This window comes from Mirounga leonina, unplaced genomic scaffold, assembly GCF_011800145.1.
Source record: "Mirounga leonina isolate KUSES-001 unplaced genomic scaffold, KU_Mleo_1.0 Mir_176, whole genome shotgun sequence".
NCBI classification, from domain to species: domain Eukaryota; kingdom Metazoa; phylum Chordata; class Mammalia; order Carnivora; family Phocidae; genus Mirounga; species Mirounga leonina.
Window position 1 is genome coordinate 56,838,778 of NW_023270454.1, and position 25,546 is coordinate 56,864,323.

Sequence of the window (25,546 nt, forward strand, 5' to 3'; positions counted from 1 at the left end):
GTCCCACCAATTAATATACGCATATTAGTGTTTGGAATAATTTTTGGAGACTTTTTTTTTTTTTAAATCTCAAAGACACATTATCTTTTTGTTTTACTTTGTTTAAAAGTAGAGAAATAAAAGCAATATAAATTTTTATTTGACAAAACAGATTGCAACAAATTCTTTCTATGCTGGCCTGCCTAGCAGTGCTAGCAGTGGTCTTTACTCGAAACCAAGACAAAAGTGTTTAGAAACCAAACCCTTCAGATCTTTGTGACTCTGGCCAGTGCCTGGGGAATAGTTAAGATAGATGATATTGGAATCGTGCCCAGCATTAGTCGGAACTCTAATGGGTTGTAAAGAAAAGGACAGAAATTATGGGCGAAGTGATTTAAACCATGACACAGCAGGCGGTCTAATCAAATGAAGTCACCATTAGCTTTTATCTTACCTTCACAGTAGTGTAATTGCTGCTTTCTTGGATATGGATTAAAATGCCATTCTCGCTTCTTGTTCTGAATTTTATTTCCAGACTGTTCACACCAAAAGGCTCCAACATGGCACCTCGTATGCTCTGTCTTAACAAATATTCCCGCTTCTCATTCTGACTCATGTGGTAATCCAAGCGCCCTTTGCCTTCTAATGATAAGGCAGTGTCAGGAGTAATAGCTGAAAGCCAATGAAGAAAGGGAAAAATGAATGTGTCCATTTGGCTTCTTAAATAGTTTTTAGAGGTGACAAAAACTATAAAAAAATATTTTGGAATCAATGTTCCCCAATCTTCCCCTTGAAAAAAAATTATTTCCACTTGTGAATTATTGTGTAAGTTAATTTCACACACTTAAATCCAATTCAGAAGCATTAATCATTTGGGAAATATTAACATATTTGATATATGATATAAGTCATGAATACCCATAGAGATACCACCTGTTAAAAATATGGAATTGAAATATGCGTTTATAGTAAGTTTTACTGTGCTTCCAAAATTCACGAATGAATATACGTTTTCACAGTTAAATGATTTATAATCTTAAGCCTCTAGCACATTACAAATTTGGACAAAGAAGTGCATAATCAAGTATTTATATTTGTAGCAACTTTATTAGTAGTAATAATCATATGATCACATAGAATTTAGTTTATCATTACATGTAATTGTCATGTATGATTATAATTTATCATAATGTGATAAAATGTCCACACTACTGAACTTTAGAAGACAGTGAATATAGCTAAGGAAAGGACATAAAGCAAATGAACTCAAAAGAGTTTCAGCATTGAATAGTATACTTATAAAGGTAAATTTTATAGTATGTGAGTTCTACCTCAATTTAAAAAAAGGACCTCAGGCATTTCTCAAGCCAATGACTCATTTCATATTCCAGACATAATTGGGTTCCTACTTACTAAAATACTCACTATGATAAAAAAATATTATGTGACAACATACTTTTTTATGTATTGATTTTATCCTTAAAATTAAACATAATTGTACCTTCTTCTAGTAAGATCTTCTCAACTACATTATATCCTTAATGTGATCATGAATTTCTATTCATTCTCATACTTTAATAGAATCAAGACTTCTTAGGAAGTGGTCAAATAACTGCAATGACTTTAAGTAGTAATCACATATTTGAAAATAAAGCAAATTTTATAAAAGAAACCCCATTAGGATTAGTGGGATACACAGCTTAAAATTAGAGAATGCCATGTTCGAAAGATGGCTTGAACACCACTAATGTCTTATTAAAAATAGTATTAGCATTTAAAAGCAAATAACAATAAAAAGATTTAAAAAGACTCAAAACCAATTCTAATAATTATAAACTAAAATGCAAGTATTGGAGTGTCCGGGTAGTTCAGTCAGTTAAGTGTCCGACTCTTTTTTTTTTTTTTTTAATTTTTATTTATTTATTTGAGAGAGAGAGAGAAAGCACGAGGAGGAGGAAGGTCAGAGGGAGAAGCAGGGAGAGGGTCAGAGGGTGCAGACTCCCTGCTGAGCACAGAGCCCGATGCTGGACTCGATCCCGGGACGCAATCCTGGGACTCGATCCTGGGACTCCGGGATCATAACCTGAGCCGAAGGCAGACTCTTAACCAACTGAGCCACCCAGGCATCCAAGTATCTGGCTCTTGATTTGGGGTCAAGTTATGACCTCAGGGTCATGAAACAGAGTCCTGCGATGGGCTCTGTGCTGAACGGGGAGTCTACTTGAGATTCTCTCTCTCCCTTTGCCTCTGCCCCTCCTCTCTCTCTCTCTCAAAATAAATGAATAAAATCTTAAAAAAATAAATAAAATAAAATGCAAGTATCATCCTTAATTATAATAGATTACACTGACAATGTATGATGTTCGAACTCAGTATCCAGTCATTTAGTACTTACACTTTTCTACCACATAAGAAATATTTACTGGAGAAATATCCCCTACAGGCAGATAATACTAAGCCAAAACCTGGGTTAGCCCTCGACCTTATAAATTGTCTAACATTCCCATCAATTAGGTTCACTATGGTAATAAATTCATAAAATGGAAATTAAAAATTTAGGTAAATAATTCTAAAAGAATATCACTCTTCTTCAAGTTAAAAATAAGTAGAAAATGTCACTATATTTTTACCAATTATTCCCATTTAATATTTTCAGCATTTAGAATGAAAACAATTCTTTGAATACAATTACATATTTAAGAGCATATATTTATACTTTTCATGATTATTATAATATCCTGCAAAAGATAAAACAGCTTGCGTACATTTTTCACAGTATTTCCCAGTTAGTCCTTCTTTGCAATGACACAGCTGCCATGACCAGTAGTCCATACACATGCCACCATGTTGGCAGGGACTGTGAGTGCAAGCACCTTCCAGCCGAGGACATCTAGAAGGAAATCGTAATAAAGACTCGTAAGGCACAAAATGAAGTGTGTGAGGGCATTCGTTAAAATCAGATATAAACTTTTATTAACTTGCTGAGTTTCATGCACTCACTTCTTTGAAAGTCAAGTTACAACTACATTTGGAGTATCTCCTCAAATTAGGAGCTGTCCTGTAACACATGTTCCGCCTCATTCCCAAAGGAGAAAATTAGACAAAATGACATCTTACACAACACATAAAAAGAGGTGATAATTTCTTCTTTGAATGAATTCTTGTTGGAGTAGGACATCTTTGGTTAATGTTACTAAGGGCCACATACTTATTTGCTTACACATCTCCTCCCAGACAACTCATTCAACTGACGCTAATTGAATGCTTACTGTATGCCAATTATAAGCATACTATTCTAAGCATGGGGGTAAAGTGATGAAAAAATCCGTATGTTCATGGAGTATTTATTTTTCCTTGTGGAGGATAAAGTCAAAAAACAAAATAAAACAAAAATTAGATAAACGTGGGGTATGGTAGAATGAAGAAAGTTCTATGGGAAAATTAAGATAGACAGAGTATTGGGAGCTTTTTGGGGGTGGGGGCGGTGTTGCTGGATCCTCTAGATTCATCAGTGAAGGAAGGACCCATCTTTGTAAAGACCTAAACAAATTGAAAGAGCAAAGCATATTTGGTAGAAGATCATTCCAGGCAGAGGAAACAGAAAGTAAGAAAGTCTTGAAGTGAAAGTATACCTACTATGTTTGAGAAACACTGAGGGGCCCAATAAATAAAATATTTTATAATTAATCAAATTATTGCTTGTTAAAGATGTATCAAGTTTTTGAAAATATACACGTTTGTATCTAAAACTATTTAATGTCAAATTGTTTTTGGCATACATTATCACTAACATTTATATATTATTATTATATGCCAGGTTCTTTTCTGTGAGATTTACTCTACTTAAGTCACTATAAACTTCCCAACAACTACTTAAGGTAACGTGACGCATATGCAAGCATACATGCATACGTAGTTTTTCTTAGACTCCAGAAAACAAGAGTTAACTCTCTAACTAAATATCACATTTTATGCCAAACAAAATTTCGCAACTATAAATAAATATTTAAAATTCAAAACAATGTAAAACATTTGATGCTTTTAGGGCTTTAGGCACAATAATCTCATCTTTGGATGCTCAATTATGAAAATTTTGTGCATTTTTTCTTTAAAATAGTAAGAAATAAAATTGCCATACTGATCTAGGATGCCTTGTGCGGCCAAAGCTTGGCTGGGTTCCAGAGGCCTTCCATTGACTGCAAATTCCATTATACACCCAACAAAATCATGGCTTTCCACATGTCCTCTCCTCTGAAGGATCGGTTCTAGTGATCTGATACCTCCAACTGTGACTCGATTTGGCTGAACATCAAGAGTCCTACATAAGAAAGCAGAGATAAGTATATTAGTTCCAACATGATAGATTTCAGTAGAATGTTTAGTTTTAAAAACAGCGAACATAACTTTTTCTGGCATGTGTTATAGCGTGGTAAATTTGAAGGAAAATATTTCCTATTGGGGCGCCTGGGTGGTTCAGTCGGTTAAGTGGCTGCCTTCAGCTCAGGTCATGATCCCAGGGTCCTGGGATCGAGCCCGTGTCGGACTCCCTGCTCAGTGGAGAGTCTGCTTCTCCCTCTCCCTCTGCCTGCCTCTCTGCCTACTTGTGCTCTCTCTCTATCTCTCTGTCAAATAAATAAATAAAATCTTTAAAAAAAATAAAAATTAATTAATTAATTAAAAAAATATTTCCTATTGGTGCATATCCTCTAACAGATTTCTACAGGATTATTAGGTTTTCAAGGTATGAAAAATAATAAAACTTATGGAAATGACATTTTCAGTTAGTCAAGTGGGATGTATAAAACAATGTTGAATTTGCAAGAGGAAGCATATTATCAGAAGGAAGATACAGTGCAGTAGAAATAGTGACAACTCTATTATTAATGTTAGTTTATATTTTTTCTTCATTACAAGATGATAACGATGTCAATAAGTTAATTAATACCATGGATGATATGTCGATATTTATTTTTCTCTGTTGCTATTTCTTTTAAAATCACTTATGTTTTAGATGACATAATGCTGTGTTTCAGCTTGAGGTGCCATTGAAAAATATCTGTGGATAATTGTCACATACAACTTTCAGAGAAGGTATTTAAAACGAGTGGGGTCCTTAGCCTAATCTTGCAGGACCCAAGTCACATGCAACGATTTCGTGAATCATCTCAAAGAGTATAGGCTACATTAGTCTTTCCTTCCTCTAGCTTTATACTCATCTCTACCGCTTCATTTCACACCATTTTTACATATTCTGTACACAAGTTATTAACTTTTTATTTTACAGCATGAAAATTCCTTTGGAGAGGATAAACTATTGTAAACTTTTATAACACTTAGCATAATACAATTATCTTTAAATGTATAAGTTCCTTTTTTTTTTTTTTTTTTAAGTAGGCTCCACATCCTACTAACGCAGGTCTCAAACTTATGACCCTGAAATCAAGACCGGAGCTGAGATCAAGAGTCAGAAGCTCAACTGACTGAGCCACCCAGGCGTCCCGGTATAATTTCCTTTTTAATGTCAATTAATAATAAAGATCAAACTAATAATTTTACTCACCAGTCATCTGAAACTGCCACATTACTGACAGTGCAGTACCCTGGTTCTTGGTTCTCAGTACAAGAGTCCACAGTTAAGGAAGCTGCCTATAAAGCAGAAGGAAACATTCATCTTGGGTTCTGCCATCCCCATTGTCCTTTCAGCCAACACTACCCAGCACTTGTTTTTACATGGACATGATTTTGAAATTGTGATAACAATTAGTATATTATGACATAGTACAATTACAATACCAAATTTTGGACACATATTTCTTTCACATGTCTAAAACTGTGAAAGCATTACATATAAGAGGTGGGAGGGTACTTTGAAAAATCTTCTCCAGCCCCTTTGTTTTATAAATGAAAAACTATAAATGCCATTAATGTCTCTTACAATATCATACAGGAAGCTTATGGGACATATGGGACAGTTTCCTGGGGTTACAATCTTAAGAAACCTGTTTAAGGTATTATCCAGCTATTCTAACAAATGAAAAGACATTAGAGTTCTGATTTTCAGAAGTCTTATTCCAATAATATTTTAGTCGTATTTGCAAAAATATTTTCAAAGCACAGTGTAAATACTATTAGAGCAATCTATGAAAATTATTATACTTGTATTAAAAATAAAGTTTGAGACAAAGTAAACAAGTCAGTTAGATGCCCCTTCCACTTATGATAAGAATCTTTATTTATAAATAGTGTATTACAGTGCATTTCTGCATTATTAGAATGCATTATCTATTGTGATACAGTAGAAACTCCCCAATAATATTTAAATTACAACTAACAGTAACTATTTTTGCATTCCAAGAAATGCATACCCCCGAGACAAAACTCTTCTGTTTACTAGAACATATGAATGCTGAATACTCGATGTGATCAATAAATGGAGTTATCAAATTGTGGTCACAAGATACAGGAATATGACAGAAGTCAGGTTTCTCCATATCGAGCAATGGCCACTAGAGATGACTGTGGTCCAGTATAAGACCAAGGTTGTTGCATATTCATGTTATCCTGTGCTCTGCAATGCTATTGTAATGTCCCTCCTTCGTTCCCCAAACTGCAGTAAAATTCTGCAAGTGACAAAATTTTGCAAATTTTAGTTGGTGAAATTATAAGGATGATATTCACAATGTGGTATTTCAGAACATGGCCAGTAAATCACAGGAGAATGCCTAACCCCAAATCCAGAAGTACAGGAGGACTAAGGGTTTCTCCCAAGGCAAACAGTAAAGGGTTCTACTTAAATTTACTTGAATGCCACAAGCAGGGCTAATCCAATTATATAATAAAAACATAAATACTATGCAAGTATTAATTTTTAAGAATGGTTTTCATTTGAGGTTAATTGTAATAAAAGCAAAGCAAATGTCAGAAACAGCACAGGGAGGTTGAGCGAGTTGACTAACATTATACCTGACTTATATGCAAAAATATCAGGTTCTCTGACTTCCTGAATTATTACATATGGAAATGATTCATTTCCTTAACATCCAATGTTTATCAATGGTGGATGTTATTTTTTAGAGATTGTCCATAAAAAAATTATATTTGGATGGGACATTTGTAAAAGTGTATCTTAAATATCTAGCATTTCAAAAATAAAGAATGGGGTCAATTTATAGTTTTTGTGCATCAAATATTACTGGCTAAAATATTCAAAGATTTTTCTATCAGTTAATTATTAGAATTGATTATAAACCCCATACAATAAATTCTCATGAGCCATGTAAATCTTTTCCCGGCCACCTTCTCAAGGCAATTATAATAAATACTAATATTTTTAGGAAACACACTTCCAATTCTGTGTCAAGAATTTCATGCCTCATTTAGTTAATTCTTTCAATAGTTAATTTTTTTCCAGTGTTCTATAATAATTGAGTGACATTCAGTCTCAAAAGCAATACTAGGTTTTTGAGATACAATTTGTGTCGCTCATGTTGACTATTTGACTTAAGCACAATTCCCTTTATTTCTAAAACAAAATGTTTACACATCCCTCTTTGTATACTATGCAAAGTGTCCCTCCATTCTAGAGATCCCTAAAGCTATCACAAACTACAGAATATCACATAGATATATATGAATGTCTCAAATAGGAAAAAAAAAGAACCCACTTACATAACGGCATCATATTTCGGTCAATCTTAAGAGTTAATATAGTTTTCTTATTTTCTAAAAGCTTCATGATACAGCACAAAGAAAGAACGCCAGAGGGGAAGTTTTATTTGAATAGCGCCTTGTGCAATTTAATCTTCAGAGTTAAATGTGCTTTCTCTTACCGTTGAATTTTTCTACCAGTACTGCTGTAAATTGAGATGTTTCTATCCTGTCTATTCAATGATTCAAAGCTGAGAAGTTAATGATTTTGCCAGTTTCTAACAAAATCCCTTTGAACTGCAGAAAACGACAGATTCAAAATCCAGTAGGGGCCTTATTTTGGATGTTCTTTAAGATAGGATGACATTTTTTTCCTCTGACTGAAGAATGACAAAGGTATTTTTTTCCACATTTGGTATTCTTTAAAACTTGATGACTATGGCCACACTTTACAAATGCACTGAAAGCATTTTTTTTCTATCCCTTTTGGCATACACAGTACCTCTTTCTTTGCTCTCCCTCTTGCTCCCAAGTGCTAGTTCAATAGAATTAAATCTTCATGAAATTTAAAGGGACCTGGGAGGTCATCAGATAAAATCATCTATTCTACATAAACGTCTGTTGACCACACCTTAGCAATTTGGTTATCTCACATATGCTTGGAGAATTGGGGTGAGGTGTTACCTGCTATGCCCCATTAGGGTCCTGTCATTATTAGTAAATCATTGTGGCTCATGGAAGCCCCAATATACAATATAGATAGCAGACTCCACATGTTTGTTCTAATTCTGTCAGGTTTGATAATGCTGGGGTAAATTGATAGTCAGGAATACCGGAATTCTCTAAATCTGTATTCTAGAGGTCCTTCTCTGAGCATACTAGTTTGGTATTAGGCTGGTTTTAAAAATCTCAGGCAGAGATAAACATACTGACTTATTACTAACCTAAAAAATTATTATTTCCAAGTTTTGTTTGTTATACCCCTATTAGGATCCACTGAAGTCATTGTGACTCTTTAGGCACTATTCATAATTAAAACTTTATTGAGATTAAGTAAAAGATTTTTTTTTTAACCTCAAAAGGCTATATGGGGCAGTGTTGTTGGAAACTCAGGATGACTAACATTTATCAAGCACCTATTTAATATCAAATATATAAAATTTTAGATATGATTTATATTAATTTTTGCATTAATATCAAAATGTGGAGATATTATTCCCATTTATAAACCAAATTTTTATTTTCAGTTCAACCCCTTTTCAATAAACAAAGCCACCTTGAATTACTGTCAAATCAAAGCTCCAAATGAGTACTTTTCAAGTAGATTTTTTAAATAAATTACTTTACAAACATTGATGCTCTAAATTGCAATTATTGTTACTAAATTTTATTCTTGTTTTGGTCTTACTTTCAGAATTTTAGGGGTAATTTTGTTAAGTAGAAGTTTTATAAATTAAATATATTAGAAAAAAGTTATAGTTACAGAATATTAACACCAGCATAAGAAAATGGAAGACAACATATAATGAAAATGATTCACAAATTTTCACTGATACTTTTATTGCTCTCTCACATATATTTCAATAGACTACATCTAATAACCTGGTAGAACCCTGAATGCAACACAGTGGATATGGGGATATCTGTGGATGAATAACAGGACATCTAACCTTGATGGTGATGATACGATTATCTGGTCATCTTTAGACCCATCACTATTCTTTTTTTTTTTTTCCTTGTATGAAAATATTTCTGTATTTAAAAGTTGTTTAAATCTTCTTTCCTATTTTATATTAGAGTTGCGGGGAGAAAAAACATTATAGCCGATGTCATTAAAAAAGTCCCAAAGCACATGGATTTAAAATACTCTGGAAAAACAAATGGAGAATTTTGTCCTTTGATAAAGACTGCTTGTTATCTATATTTGTCAGAAAAAATTAACATAATAAGATTGCTTCTGTCTTATGCCTTTATGAAATCTGTAATTATAAAGGGCACAAAAATTTTTGTTTTAAACTATGGATCACAGAAAAAATAGCAAAAACATGGTAAAAAACATTTTCTATGTTCTTTCTGCAAGTTTTTTACATGTAGTCCAACAATATAAAGGGTTCCCAAAATTTAGTGTTAAAAATATTTGTATCATCAAATATACGATTCATTTGATCAGTTTCAGAACCATATAACTCATTATAATATTTTTTATATTTTTCAGATTGCCACAGAGCTAAGAGATAAAACTATAATCATTTAGATCCCAAGTTTCTTCATTTAAAAATTATTTCAGAACATGTATTTTGGGTTTTTTTGGCTAATTTTTATTTTAACATATGACGTTATGCTTTTTCATTCTATTTCTTTTGAAGGGTGAAATGTAAATTTTAAAGAGTAGTTATAATTTTAAAACCCTGATGTAAAATCCAAAAATATTTTAAAATAGTTTTTGTTAGCAATTACTTTTTCAAAAACCCTCGATTGTTGTTGAAAATGGGGGAGTCCATGAAGAGATAGTTGGGAAGGCAAATAAATGAATACATAAATAAATAAGTCTTTCCATTCTATTACTCTATCTCAAATGTTTTCAAACCCTAATAGGGAAAATACATCATGCATTTTCCTTTATAAAGAAAAATGCTTGTTTAATGAACATAAATACTAAGTAAATATGCACCACCTTATTGTAATATGAGAGCCATATAATTAAATGGAATATAATATGGAAATCTTTAATATTACTGAGTTTATAATTCTGAGAATACCTTAGATAGTGAACAAACAAAAACTTCATTTTCATACCATGTCGTAGACCTCACAGATGACAGCACATTGAGGTTCTGGTACAGTAAGAATTACTCACTACTGTATTGGAATATGTATTAGTATCATCTTTTGTCAATAATTTATTTGTAGGAAAGTTTTTTCATTTGTTTTCAAATTGTTTCTTCAGTTAGGGCTGGGATACTTAGAAAAGTAGCCATTTTAAGTACAGTTCTGACGTGGCTTTAAACACATATAGGAAATGTACAAAATGAAATGTTTATGCACTAGGATGTTTTCTTTATTTTGCTACATTTTGTTGTTTTTGAGACAAGTTGTTTTTTGTGACAAATAGTTGTCGTGAGCAAAAGAAAGACATTACCTCTTTGCTGCTGTAGTTCATAACAAAACTGGTCAAATTTGCACCTCAATCCATGCTTTAACTTGAAGGCTTGATTGACCGGATGTACAACAAGTAAACAAGCTTTAACATAGAATGAAATGTCTTACCATTCCTGCTCTCCGGGCGATCACGGTGTGAAAATGTCCATCTGACACCTTCTTCATGGTGGTGAGTTTATATGTACCACTGCCTAGATTATAAGAGAATCTTAGTCTTTCTTCAGCAATTTCAAGGGCCAAAAACTCAGCCCGGTCCCCTGTCTGGTTGTCATAGTTGTAAAGCAGTAAAGCATGACTTTTAATAGTTGAAAATTTGACATAAATATAGTTGTTATTGGGATCCAAGCTGGGAAATTCCATGTATGATAACTCCTCAAATCCGTAGCTATTCAACTCACAGTGTTTTCCAAAGACACCTATAGATGGGAGAATTGACAGATTGATACATGAAATTCCAGTGACGTGTTAGTAAATGACTTTGATTAAGATATTCTTAAATTACAATAATGAATCATGCTTTTAACAACCTTTTTTGTATTAATCTCCAAAGAAAACTGTCTAAACTAAGTTGAAATAGAACAAATTAATGATCTTTAAAACACACAAGAGGTGAAAAAACTGCTGTATTTGTTTTTCTTTGGCCAACTAGGAAACATCTAAGTAGGTCTCATTTGTAAAAATTAGAATTAGTGGAATGGAGTATGTCTGAAGAGATTTCCTTCCTGGAAACCTTTCAAAATTAGTTTGTCAACTTTTTAAAAGTTTTAATATGCTGCAATTTTCAACCGAGATAACTTCCTTTATAATATATAATTTTCAAAAACAATTTCAATTCAGTTGAGGTTGGCAAATTTTGTTTTGACCTTAAAAAATATTAGTCCCTGTCCTCATGGTATTTTCAGGAGCCACAAGATCAGGGAAGGGAATCACTGTTGTTCGGGAAGGAAATAACTGTCTTAAGTTTTTATCTCTTTCTTGTTTTATACCTTCTTTGGGTATGATTTACAACAGACTACTTTAAAATAGCTTTCTGCCTTTTTTCTGAAACCCAGAATTCCCACTTGTTTGTGCTGGTTCTTTCTCATCTTGAAAAATGAGTTTTATTGATGTTACGATGTTACGCCAAAATTCTTTTCCCACAAATATTAGTCAACTGTAGCAAATGATTGGAAAATTAACCCACGCCAATACATCATGATTCTTACTAACTTGCAAAGGTTCCATTCCTTAATTTTGGCTGTACATCTCTCATAAATGCATTAAATTTAGAGTCAGGGAATTGTTCAGCTAGAAGAAACTAATGCCATCATTTCACAGAATATTTAAAACTTGCCTGAGGTCACAGAACCATGGGAGACAGAGCCAAAATTTGAGGCCAGATCTACTGACTGTCTAGTTGTTTTGACTGCACTACATCTTATATCCAAATGTTCTTTAAATTAAAATGGCCTAGAAGCTGCTGTAAAAGCTTGTGTTGTTTATCTTTTCCTGCTCTGTCAAGGCTGAGATAATATTCATTATAAATGTGCCGGAAATATGCATATTATTTATTTTTAAACATTAAATGAAGTTAAAAAGTAAAGAAATGATAGAAATTATATATACTATGTATATCATATGTCATACATTTATGTATACATAATACATATGATGTATATCATATAGTATTATATTTATAATTTATATCATATATATAACATATATGCAACAAACTTTAAAAGTTTATTTATATTAAATATACATTTACTATATCATATATACCTTACTTATATATACAGAAAGAGTAACCAAAGTTAAAGAAACAGCAAAGATAAACTATACAAATAAAATAGAGTTGAAGAAAAAAATTGTACTATGTGTTCTCTCAGGACTCTCCTGATTAAATTTTGGTAAAAATATGAACATGGACTTAAAAATTAAATATAGGGGTGTCTGGGTGGCCCAGTAGGTTAAGCATCTGACTCTTGGTTCCAGCTCAGGTGGTGATCTCAGGGTTCTGAGACAGAGCCCCGCATCGGGCTCTGTGCTGAGTGCAGAGTCTGCTAAAGTTTCTCTCTCCCTCACCCTCTACCCCTCCCTGCCTCATTCTCTCTCTCTTTCTCTTGTAAATAAATAAATCCTTTAAAAAAATTGAATATAGGGCCCCTGGGTGGCTCAGTCAGTTAAGCGTCTGCCTTCGGCGCAGGTCATGATCTCAGGGTGCTGGGATGGAGCCCCGCATCGGCCTCCCTGCTCAGAGGGGAATCTGCTTCCCCCTTTGCGCCTCCCCCTGCTCCATGCTCTCTCACAAATAAATAAATAAAATCTTTAAAAACAATTGAATATAAATATATGTAGAAAGCATATAGATACTGGGAAGATGTCCTATATTTTTATTCAAATTGATACTTGATACAAATTGATTCGGATATTTTCAGGCATGAAAATGTTTGTTTATGGAATATTTTGCTTCTTAAAGAGTTTTGTTATTGTTTCTAGAAAAAGGTAGATTTTTGTTTTTGAAATAAAATAAAATTTAAGGAAGATTTTAAAACAGCCCTTCAAATGAAATGTCACGAAATAGAACTACATAAAGATCAAGAGAAATTATTAAAATTACTCTAATAAGGAATATTCTGTGAATGGGTAATTACACATACATACACATACATATGAAGTTATCATTATACAGGCTCCCTTTATAAAATCTTAAGCACTTTATGTTTTTCTAAATTACAATCTAAAAAAATAAAAATCTAAAAAAAATTTAAAAATCCAAACAACAAATCTTTCACTGATGAGAAAGTAAACAGTGCAATTTTTTTTTCCAACTTCAAAATTATAGTTAAGATGTTGATTTATAGGATGCATGTGTAACTACCTCCAGCTATTTGTTTGAGGCATTCCATCTGTCATTTGTATTTGCGTGTTCCACCCCCATTCAATTTGAAAAGGAAAATACTTTGTCCTTTTAATTCTATCTCTCTGGTCTCAAGTCATGTATTACCATTTCAAGGTTTTCTGTTTTGTTTTTTTTTCTTTTATAAATCTTCTGTTGCCAAAGGACAACATCAAAGTTTAAATTATTGGGGGGTTTTGTTGTTGTTTTTTGGTTTTTGCCACTGGGATAAATGGAGGGAGAAATTTGCCCTGTGATCTGTGATCTGTCTCTAATTCATATTGCTGAGCTAGTCCCCTGGGATCTCTGGTAGGGTGAGGGCAACATCCATTTGGACCCCAAGACACTTTTGCCCAATAGGCAACGATTGTTGTATCAGCTACACTGCAGCAACGATTTGTTTCTATTTGATATCAATTATCTTAAGTCCTCATATTTGCAACTGCAATGTAAAGGAATCTCTAACAATGTAAAAACCTTTCTTCAGTCACTTTGAAAATCATTTTTTTCCACTTTTCATTCCAATCCCCTTATCTTTCATTCCAATCCCCATATCTTAACACAAGTTAAGCCATGAAACCTGCTTGTGGTTATCTGTCGAAAGCAATACCCTTTAGGATTATAAGAGATTATTGAAAGAAGTTTTGGGAGATCTGAAGTTGTGCTTATTTTGACCTTAATCTGCTTTTCACTGCTTCAGAGGCATTGTTGGTGAGAATCTTAGAGAAATTTTAAAAAGCAGGGATACTGTAAATGTCATACTGGACTGAAAATAAAATTGTGTTCTAGTCACTGTAGCATCTTGGGGTAGTTTTGTTTTGTTTTTATTTTTTAACTTTAGACAAAGCCCTCTATTTCTGGGCCTCAGAACCATTGCTAAAATGCATGGCTCACAATTAGATACTTAAATTCTGTTTTTCTTTATCATTCTATTGATGTTGTGCTTTATGAAAATAAAACTAGAGTCGTGGAGTTATTTGAAAATGAATTAACACTACATTTTACTATTACTAGAAACCTCAGATTCTTTTTAAGTTCTATTCGCAACTACACATTGAGAGTCCCTTTTCAGAGTCCATGTAGCTCAGTGATTGCTCAAGGAAAGACTAGAAAAATATCTTTCTCCTCTCTTGTTTATGGAGAGAGATAGGGTCTCTAATTACTGTAGGACATCTGGAGATGAATAATATATTGTGGGGTAAAGTATCCTTCAAACTGTAGTGTAGTAATCACAAATCAATGAAACAATCCAAGTTAAAATAAAAGCTCTCTCCAAAGCTGTTCTCATAGTCTGTGGCTGTCCCAGTGCTGAGTCACATTTGAGTGAGATCTGAAAGGAATCTTTTAGTCCACTCCATTACGGTGAATAAATACAAATGTGTACAGAAAAATTCTAACGACTCTCTTCCTCAAAAGAACACATTAGTCTGAATTGTGATTAGTTATTTGGCAATATCTACAAAAAGCCTATCATGAAAAAACTTCAAGTCTAGTTACTAAATCCTTCTATTAGAAGTGGTTGAATTAATGTAAAAAAGAAAAGTAGCAAAACAAAACAAAACCAAACAAACAAACAAAAAAACATTTTGGCTAATTATCCTTAAAGATTTTAAATAGAGAGTGATGTCAGATAGTACTTAAAAGATTTTTTTTCTTTGATAGGTTCCAGGCCACAAAGAAGTCATCCATAAATATTTGAGGGGAAATGTCCTGAGGAGACAACATCAAATTCAATTATCTTGAGTTGATTACTTTTCTAGTAATAACTGAAGCAATATATTCAATGGCATTTCCATAGTTAACTTTTTAAAAAATATTAAACCTTTGTAATTTTATTTTGCTAAAACCTCCTTTGTAAAACAACTAATATTTTATTAATCAGTCATGACCACGATAAAATAAAATTGCTAAACTGTGTGCCAAAACAGATTGATATTTTATATCAACAGCTAAGCTATACTCACCAAATGGACAATGACAATAGTATGACTCCACACCACTTTGGCAGGAACCACCATTAAAGCAGGGGTTACATTCACAGTAATTGACTGAAGATTCACACATTTTACCTGAAAAGTATCAAACTCGTTAAAAAAATCTTGTGCATAAACATATTAATAACATTACTTTATAACCATATGTAAAAATCTATTCTGAGAGATCGTATTTGGAGAAAAGAAATATAAGAATATTTTACTTGACATGAGAAAATTGAAATACCTCTCAGTTCAGAATCTTATTTAGTTAACCTATTGTAAAGATGTGCTTAAAATAGGAAATAATTTACATAATCATCTTGGAAGGAACTACTGTTTTCGGGAAAATCACAAATGGTGAACGTACTTAAATGTTTTCACTGAATTTATTTTATCTTGTCAATGTTGCTTCCTTTTTCAATTTTATAATGAGATTTGAAACTTTTACAGTAAAAGTCTCACTGTAGAGATTTCCTTGACTCAGATTTTTTAAAGGTAAGAAACAGTCTTATTTAGCTTATCAAACTAAAATACTTTCACTCTCAAGAAATATCCCTTCACTGACACATATCTGCTGTAAAACAGAATAAGAAATCAGGAAACACAACATATATTTCAAATACTTAATATTTATTCTAGAGTACAGGTTATGTATAGCTTGTCTTTTTTTTCTTTTTTTAAGATTTTATTTATTTATTTGAGAAAGAGAGACAGAAGCAGGGGGAGAGGCAGAGGAAGAGGGAGAAGCAGACTCCCCGCTGAGCTGGGAGCCCGACATGGGGCTGGATCCCAGGACCTGGAGATCACGACCTGAGCCGAAGGCAGACGCTTAACCACCTGAGCCACCCAGGCACCCCTACCTTGTCTTTTTTCTAAAACATTAATACCTAACCAGCATATTTTTCAGTTTATAAGGACTTCTCATAGATCATCTTAAGTTGAATCAACTAATATTGACTGAGTGCCTATTACTGGCCAGGAAGGCTAGAAGATAGGGATATGGCAGTCAAAAAAAAAAAAAAAAAGAAAGAGAGAAAAAAACAAGTAAGTGTCAGAACATGGCATTTCCGTTTCAGTGGGGGAGATTAATCCAAGCAACAGGAAACATTTACATTTCATAGATGAAGGAGAAGTCTCTTGAAGGCTAATATTTTGCCTCAGAAATTATAAAACTATGGCACAGACCAGTGTAGGTCTGCTCCCATATCCAGGTTTTGCAAAGCTGTGACTGAATAGTTAATGTCTAGGTGGGCCAATGTAGAGTATATGGCCAGTCCTATTTGTTTTGTTGTGGTGGTGGTGGTAATTTTTTTATGTAAATATAAATGTGTTCTAATGCCACTTTTCTATAATTCTAAATTATTTCAATAATTTATTTGTTAGTTTTCCAATTCCCAGAAACAATGAGACATTATGGTGTGCTTTGTTTATTTCCACTCATTGATATGGGGATTGAATTATTTAATTAAATAGAGTTTGTTTCTGTAAAGCTATTTTCTACTTCTTAGCATGATTGCACTAATGCCTTTATTAAATATCTTACGAAAACATGTAAGTTTTATATACACCACTAGACTTAATGTCGAGCATAGATAATCCATTTCATCATGATTACTATGCTTAAAACAGAGTCAAAGTTTTGTTTAACTTAGTTCTGTTTTTGTGGCTTGATTATGTAGCTACATTTGTTCTAGTTTAAAATTATAAGCGTGAGTCAGACCTCATGACACTGCTAACTAAACATGTTTCTCTACATCACAAGGTCATAAACAACATTTTTTTTCTTTATAAATAAAATGGGGAACCTCCTTAAAAGGCAAAACGGTAACATTTTTAGAATACCTTTCCATTCTAGGGGGAAATAATGAAAATACACAAGTTACTAATCTAGAGACACAGAAATTAGGTTTTAAGTATTGCAGCAATGAGCTACATTTGAGAAACAGGCAGAACAGCTTTATTATAAGCCTGTACAATATCACGCCAGAGACATGCGCTGTCATAGAACTCTCTCCTATGGTGTTTTCCAATTGAATTTCGGACAGATCACTCTAGAGAAGTGGATTTTTTTTCCCTTTATATTAGTATTGCCCAATAGAGAATAAATAAGACTTATTGGCTGTACTTTTAATTACTTATTTGCAATCAGGAAAGTCACATCCACTCCTTGCATTGTTTTTCCACTATAAGAACATTCCCATGCACTATTGGACTAAGTAAGGTTTCATTTTTCTTTTTTTGGAAATTTCTTTTAGAATTATGTTAAAAGTAGCATGTACCGAGTACAGTTATCCTTGAACAACACTGGGTTTGTAAAGAAGCCAACCCCTGTAGTTGAAAATCCACATAAAACTGTTGACTCCCCTAGTATTAGTTAATTACTAATAGCCTGCTTTGACTAGAAGCCTTACCAATAACATAGTTGATTAACACATATTTTGTATGTTATATGTATTAAATACTGTCTTCTTGCAATAAAGTAAGCTAGAGAAAATAAAATGCTATTAAGAAAATGAGAAGGGGGCGCCTGGGTGGCTCAGTTGGTTAAGCGACTGCCTTCAGCTCAGGTCATGATCCTGGAGTCCCGGGATCGAGTCCCATATCGGGCTCCTTGCTCAGCAGGGGGTCTGCTTCTCCCTCTGACCCTCCCCCCTCTCATGTGCTCTCTCTCTCTCATTCTCTCTGTCAAATAAATAAATAAAATCTTTAAAAAAAAAAAAAAGAAAAAAAAAGAAAATGAGAAGGAAGAGAAAATACATCTGTAGTACTGTATTTATAAAAAATATATACATATAACTGGACGTGCACAGTTCAAACCTGTTTTGTTCAAGGGTCAACTAATATACTTTATAAGTGTGGTTAGTCTAATATTATGAAAACAAGTTAGCGGGTTACAAAATTACAACTTTACTTCTGGAAGACTGGAAACGGGGAGCAAAGAGTAACCAATTTAGGGAACATTGTCATGAACAATTATGCAACTATTTGGACATATGTGCTCTCTAAGAAAAAATATGTAAGTGTATAAAAACACAAGTCTTTGATACCATAAATCTCAATTATATCTTCTTTTGAATCCTGTTGGAAAAGACTGCCTTTTAAAATTTTGGTTTAAACAATAACAACAAAAGAAAATTAGGTGGTTTTTTTTTTTTGTAATTTATATAAACTGGTTATCTAACCCTTGCAAAATTAGAATTTAACATAGACATCTGATTTTAATGGAAATATAAACTATAGGTTATTTCAGTTAGTCCAAAATTAAAGATGGAAAGAAAACCCAAATTAAGTAAGACTTACTTATGTATTAAAAGATGCTACTATGGAAATGGCAGAAGAAGCTACAAACTAAGAAAATATTAGTGTGAGAATGAATTTCTTTTGAAAGTTAAAATAAATTCTCAATGGAATCTGATTCTTTGAGTATACAACAATATAAATAGATATTAGTAAGAGAAAAAAATTCAACCTTTCATTTTGCATTTTAATTTAAACCAGAGCTTTATTTTCTTATTTTCTCTAGTCGATAGATATAAAAAAATGTAAAAAATGACTCTGCTAGGAGTTAAATAAATCAATTTACTGTTGAGTTTGAGAAAAATAGTCATATTTATATGTTAATGTTAGAGTATATAATTTTACATAGAATTAAAGGAAAGCCTTGAAATGCAAATTTCTCAGGTTTGGAAAGTTCATGCTCTATTATCCAGTTAGAAGTCAGCAGCAAATTCTGTATTGTTCCCCACACATCAATCTACTTAAATTCTCATGTTAATGGCATAATGCTTATCAGAGAATGCAGCAGTTTGAATTACTCTAACATACTTCTAGTACAAAAAAAAATCTGATGTGTTGGAGCACCGTGAAGCCAAATCTTGGATCATTAACTTAATTAATACTGCAAGTCAATTAACAATATTTGTCAGAGCCTTGAGGCTTGCAAGTATACTGATAGGGCTTTCACAAAGAAATGCAACCATATCTCTAGAACATAAAAAGCCTTGTTCTATCAAGTTATGTTGTGATAGCAGCTGTTTCAAGAATAAACTGGTTTCATTGCTTTGACATTCATCAATTAATTGTGTTGATATAAATTATTTATCATTGATAGAAGGAGGTGTGCTTTGAGAAGTATAAGCTCTTAGAACTTGAAGAATGGGAGTTACTGAAGAAGAAAATGAATGCATCATGGGAGGCCAGGGTATCTATCCACAGACTTTCCAAGATTATAGTTTAAGCTTACAAAAGAAATTTAGCATATTATCTTCATGTTTGGGGCAGAAGGTGTGCTGAATTCATAAACTGAATCTGTTGTGATCACCTGCGGTCTTATCAACAAGGCTGTATATTCAAATTTCATTCATTCCAATAGAACATTTTAATGTTGATTATGTGGAGCAGAGCTAAATTTATTCTCACCTGTTAAATTTGAACACCTATGAGAATATGATGATTTCTTAGATTATGTGTAATATAGTCACAACAATTACTATTTTTGCATCTATTGTATTTATACATAGATAGAAGGGAGACTATGTGAAACTATCAAAGTCCAATTTATATCTATATTGATTATATTATTAATAAATCTGATTTCCTAATATATGTGTTACTTATTCTGAATATTTATGCTTATAAGCTTTTTTTATTATTTTAGCAGAAAGTAGCTTTTTTCACACTATGTTAATGTTTCCTATTATTGTGCAAAGAACTATGAAGATAGCTCATCTAAGGATCCTGATCAAATAGTATGTTTTTTTACATCAAAAGAAAGCAAAAATATCATGTTTAAGAGCTGCTAGTTAGAAAAACAAAAGGAAAAAACAACTGTTTTCCTTTTGTATTTTAAAATATGTACAAATACAATTTCAATGATACTACAAATGATGATGTATAATGACATTCATAATATCCATGATAAGCTTACAAATATGTTTGTTTTCTGCAGAAATAAGAAGCACTTAAGCTTCTGGAAGCCTCTTATTAATACTTTCTTTTTTTTTTTTTTTGAAGATTTTTATTTATTTATTCATGAGAGACAGAGAGAGAGAGAGAGAGAGGCAGAGGGAGAAGCAGGCTCCCAAGGAGCAGGGAGCCCGATGTGGGACTCGATCCCAGGACCCTGGGATCATGACCTGAGCCGAAGGCAGACGCTTAACCATCTGAGCCACCCAGGCGCCCTTATTAATACTTTCATAAGTTGCAAATCATATTTTAAAGTAATCAAAACAAGAAATGAGTCACTTTTGTATCTCACAGAAAATTCCATTTCTGAACTATTCACTACATTTTGTTTATATTCTATGGTGTTCTGATCACATGATCATTGACAACGTTCGCGTACAACTTGTGATTTTAAAAGAATGACTCAGTTACAACTCCCTTCCTCACGAAAGCAAATGTTTGCCAAGTTTCTCAGTAAAATTACCATGCACAACCTGTATATAACTTTATATGTCTGGAAAAAAATTCCTATTTATACCTTCAAATGTCATAAAAGTGATGAATGGGCAAATCTCATCCTCCCCTGAAATATCAGGATTTACTTGAGACCATAGGAAAACTTCTCCATATGGTAATAAACCCTGGCATTACTCCAAATACCACACCTAAAATGCATCCAGATGTGTGAAAGTGGATGGGAAAGGTTAAAGGGGCTATGAACTAATTCTGTTAGAGAGACCCAGATTTGAAAATAAGCACTATCTACATGCTGCATTTTACACCATTCATTCCTCTGAAAGGCTTAATGCAGGATTATGCTACAAACAGTGGACACTTGGAGCAGGAAGACAAATGGTAAGTGGTTACTGACTATAATTGTGCTTTCTAATTAGTGTTTTATTAAGTGCAAGAAATGTCATTTGTATAGGAAAAGAAATACTGGATTTGTAGTTATTAAGCTGCTAATTTCCTCCAGGATCCCCTGAACTTATGAGGCATGAATAAAACAAAAGATATATATATATATTTTTTTTTATTTACTGAGGTATATTGACAATGATGTAATTTCTGGTATTATTAAACCTTGTGAAAATCTAGAAAGTAATTTTTCACATGCCTTATACTATATTAAATCAATTAATTCTAATATGCTGTGTTACAGTGAATCAAAATTCCACTTAGTGATATAAAAATTAAATTCTATTATAGAACAGGTTTTCTTTTTTTGTTTGTTTTGTTTTGTTTTTTAAAGATTTTATTTATTTATTTGACACAGCGAGAGAGGGAACACAAGCAGGGGGAGTGGGAGAGGGAAAAGCAGGCTTTCCGCTGAGCAGGGAGCCCGATGCAGGGCTCGATCCCAGGACCCTGGGATCATGACCTGAGCTGAAGGCAGACGCTTAATGACTGAGACACCCAGGCACCCCTATAGAACAATTTTTTTAACAATGAAACATAAGTGATTGTTACTGAATGTGAAGTCTATTATTTTTTTTTTCCAATTTCCTTTTGGTTATTTTTCCAGTAATTAAGAAGAAGAGATCCAAAACACAAGTTATACAAACAAATTCATTCTTTCTAAATCACTCATTCACTTTAAAAAAATCCTTAATTCATATGTATTATGTGATCCTATGGTTACCAACTTTAAAATAAAATTTAAAAAATATATATGATAAATTCATATATCAGAAATATACTGTTGGCAATGTGGTAATAACTATATCCCTTCATATCATTTTATTTAGTTGTTCCACAATATTCATTTTTGTACTTACACCCTTAGAGGATGTTCACACCAAAATTGCTATTTAGCTAACAATCACTCCCTGTAGGATTCTTAGGATAAAGTCTCTTGGTTTTCATCAGTGCATAAGCCACTCACTCTTCCAATCTTTAGAGCAATTTCTAACTTTATGTGAAATATACAGTGGTGATGGTTGTGGTGGTAGTATGTGTGTGTGATGGGGTAATATCTGAGGATTACTTTAAACATAAAGTTAAGAAAATCTCACAGTTCCAGTTTGTAATGCCACAGACTTTAAAAATCATTGAAAAAATGCAAGTAAAAGTTCAAACAAATAAATAGGGTGTGGGTGATCGGAAATAGTTCTGATGTCCAAAAAACATTTGAATATACACAGGCTTTGGGTAAAGCTTTACCAAAGCATTAGTACTTAATTAGCATTAATAAAAGTAAAGCTAACTAGACTGAATAGTCTTAGAAATTCATTCTATGAGGTACACATATGCTTAAGTATATGTGCTGCTGAAGCAAACACTACACATATGCTTAAGTAAGAATTTTGTTTTATGGCTTATTAGCTCTGATTAGCTCCTTTAATGTTCTGATGCATTTACTCCATCTTCCTGAGTCAGGTTAGCTGGTAAAGACTACCTGGAAGGACTAACTCAAAATGATTCTTCAGGGATTACCTTTACAAAGAACATTAAATAGATACAGACATTTGAACAATACATTCCGTATGGATTAAGAATTTGTCACTATGATTTTTGTTATACTGTTTTCTGTAAAACAAAACAAAGAAATAAAACTATCAGACTTGAATTATCTGCTAGTTGTACTGGATGGACTATGCACATAGAATTTAAAACTATGAATTACATGAACTCAAAAATAGAAGATTCGTATTAATCATTCAACTTTATGTTTGTTTACATCATTCTTGATCAGTTGGATTATCTCTAACTATGCAAATGAAGAATAAAATGAGCTCTGAAGAGGGGCAGTGTGTAAAATTACCATAGTAATTTCAAATTACTCTTGTAATTTCAAATAACTTTCCTAACAGAAAGACATTACGATCTAGTCTTTGGCAGCTCTGGCCCTAGAGTTACCAGAATGTAGGCTGAATTTTCTACAGTCTTTCTATGCCAGATATTATGTCTTGACACTCAGCATCATTCCTATCCTTCTGTATTGTAGGGGCTGGAAGTCCTTTTCTAGACCCTTTTCCAACAGGGCTCAGGCTTAGATTCTGCCACTGGGTGAGAGTTGAATTGTTTCTAATGAGTGTTCTATTAAGTGCAAGAAATGTCATTTGTATAGGAAAAGAAATACTGGATTTGTAGTTATTAAGCTGCTAATTTCCTCCAGGATCCCATGAATTTCTGAGGCATGAGTAATACAAAAGATATTTTCTTTCTAAAGGAGTCTTTTCTAGACTCCTTTCCAACAGGGCTCAGGCTTAGATTCTGCCAGTGGGTGAAAGTTGAATGATATTTGGAGAATGAAAGCAAAGCAGGGACTGTTCTGGGACTCACTCATTGCAGCCCTGCTGGTAGACAAGATGATTGGCAGTGGTTTCTTGCAATACCTACAGTGTTCTCATTGCTGAAGTTATTGGCGAATTTTCCTGACCTTCATTCTTAGTCAGTTTAAAGATTTTGCAAGCTATTTCTTATTATTAAGTACCTTCCTACCTGGAAGTAATTTCAGTTCTTGACCAATCTCCTACCAATACATTATCTCATATGCTTTTTGTGCAGATCCAGTAGAATAGTGCACAAAAGATCTTAAAAGATATCATGGGCTTGCTGTAATAATCCATAGCAAATACACACCAATGTGTGATGAAGAATCACATACATATAAAAAGAGGCTCTAGAGTCAAGTTTACAGTGAAAACCCATTTAGACCACCTTCTGTGCCATGCTGGAGGCAAGTTATTTAATCTCTTTTAACCTATCTGAGACCCAATATTTTGCGCCTTTAAAGTAATAATAATAATGATAATAATAATAATAATAATAATAATAATAATAATAATAATAATACAGCTTCATTGAATTTTTAGAAGAACTAAATGAATTACTAAATGAATAATAATGTCTATGATGTAAAGAACTTTAAGCGGGGCTTTAAATAGCAACTTGGTAAATGTTAGGCATAGTTCCTAACGAAAAGGGGGGAATTCCCCAAAGTTTCAATTACTACATTTAGAAAAGTATGCAATGTACATTTAAATGTAATGAATCAAAGAAAGAAACAAACTAGAGGGAAGTTATGTTAAAGAATTAGTTCTCTGTCCAATCATGAAGCAATATTTATGCTGAAATCAGCATATGGGGCCTTCACTCATACCCATGGTACTTTCCACTGTTCCCTATTCACTACAAACGCCTTCACACATTTTTCATTCTAGGACTAAGTATAAACTCATTTTAAATCTAAGTGCGAATGAGTGTATTATACTAAAATGGACAAAGAAATAATCCTTATAGTTGAATTCTCAGCAGAGGAAGTAATTTTTTGGGTTGGAGTGGGAAGACTAAGGAAAATTTTCTAGAAATTCTGAAGAACATTAAATAGATACATGGATATAGCCCTATTATTCATGACGCTAAGAATACAACCGGGGTAAGATTCACACCCTGTGCTGTGGAGGCTTCTTGTCTTTGTAGAAATTCTGTGCTATACCTCTATTATTACCACTACATAACACTACTACCAACACTACTAATTTGCATGGCTACTTATAGAATGCTGGACACTCTGATAGGTGTTTTACAAGCCTTATCTTTATTTACTACAACAAACCTAAAAGATAAGTATGATTATTTTCATTTTGCCGATGGGGAAATTGAAGGTCAGCAAGGTTAAATGACTTCCCAAAAGCTATAGCTAAATCAAATACTATAAAATCCTTTGATTCTTTTCATTACACATTATTGTTGCCCCTTTTCTTCACTTATATTTCAAGAATATTATTTTATTAGTACGTAAAGCTTGTATGTTCTGCTTTGACTTATTCAGACTTGTTTTATGTCACCATCTAGCAATTCAATTCTTCAAGTATGAAGCCGTAAGTATATACATGATGGGTACCTTTTTAAAAATATAATAGCTAGGGGCACCTGGGTGGCTCAGTCGGTTAAGTGTCCACCTCCTGATTTCAGCTCAGGTCATGATCTCATGGGTCATCTGACTGAGCCCTGGTGG

At 33.0% G+C, this 25,546-nt stretch overlaps 1 protein-coding gene across 1 annotated transcript in view; it reads right to left on the minus strand.

The window, feature by feature from the left end:
• Window positions 1–25,546, minus strand: part of FAT4 (FAT atypical cadherin 4) — a 175,934-nt gene that overhangs the window by 10,034 nt on the left and 140,354 nt on the right. The window contains exons 10-15 of the mRNA XM_035023105.1: window positions 15,628–15,732; window positions 10,894–11,201; window positions 5,540–5,625; window positions 4,118–4,297; window positions 2,745–2,869; window positions 434–651 (exon numbers count right to left, since the gene is read on the minus strand). Of these exons, the coding sequence (XP_034878996.1) occupies window positions 434–651; window positions 2,745–2,869; window positions 4,118–4,297; window positions 5,540–5,625; window positions 10,894–11,201; window positions 15,628–15,732 (1,022 nt within the window). The remainder of the gene's footprint in view (window positions 1–433; window positions 652–2,744; window positions 2,870–4,117; window positions 4,298–5,539; window positions 5,626–10,893; window positions 11,202–15,627; window positions 15,733–25,546) is intronic.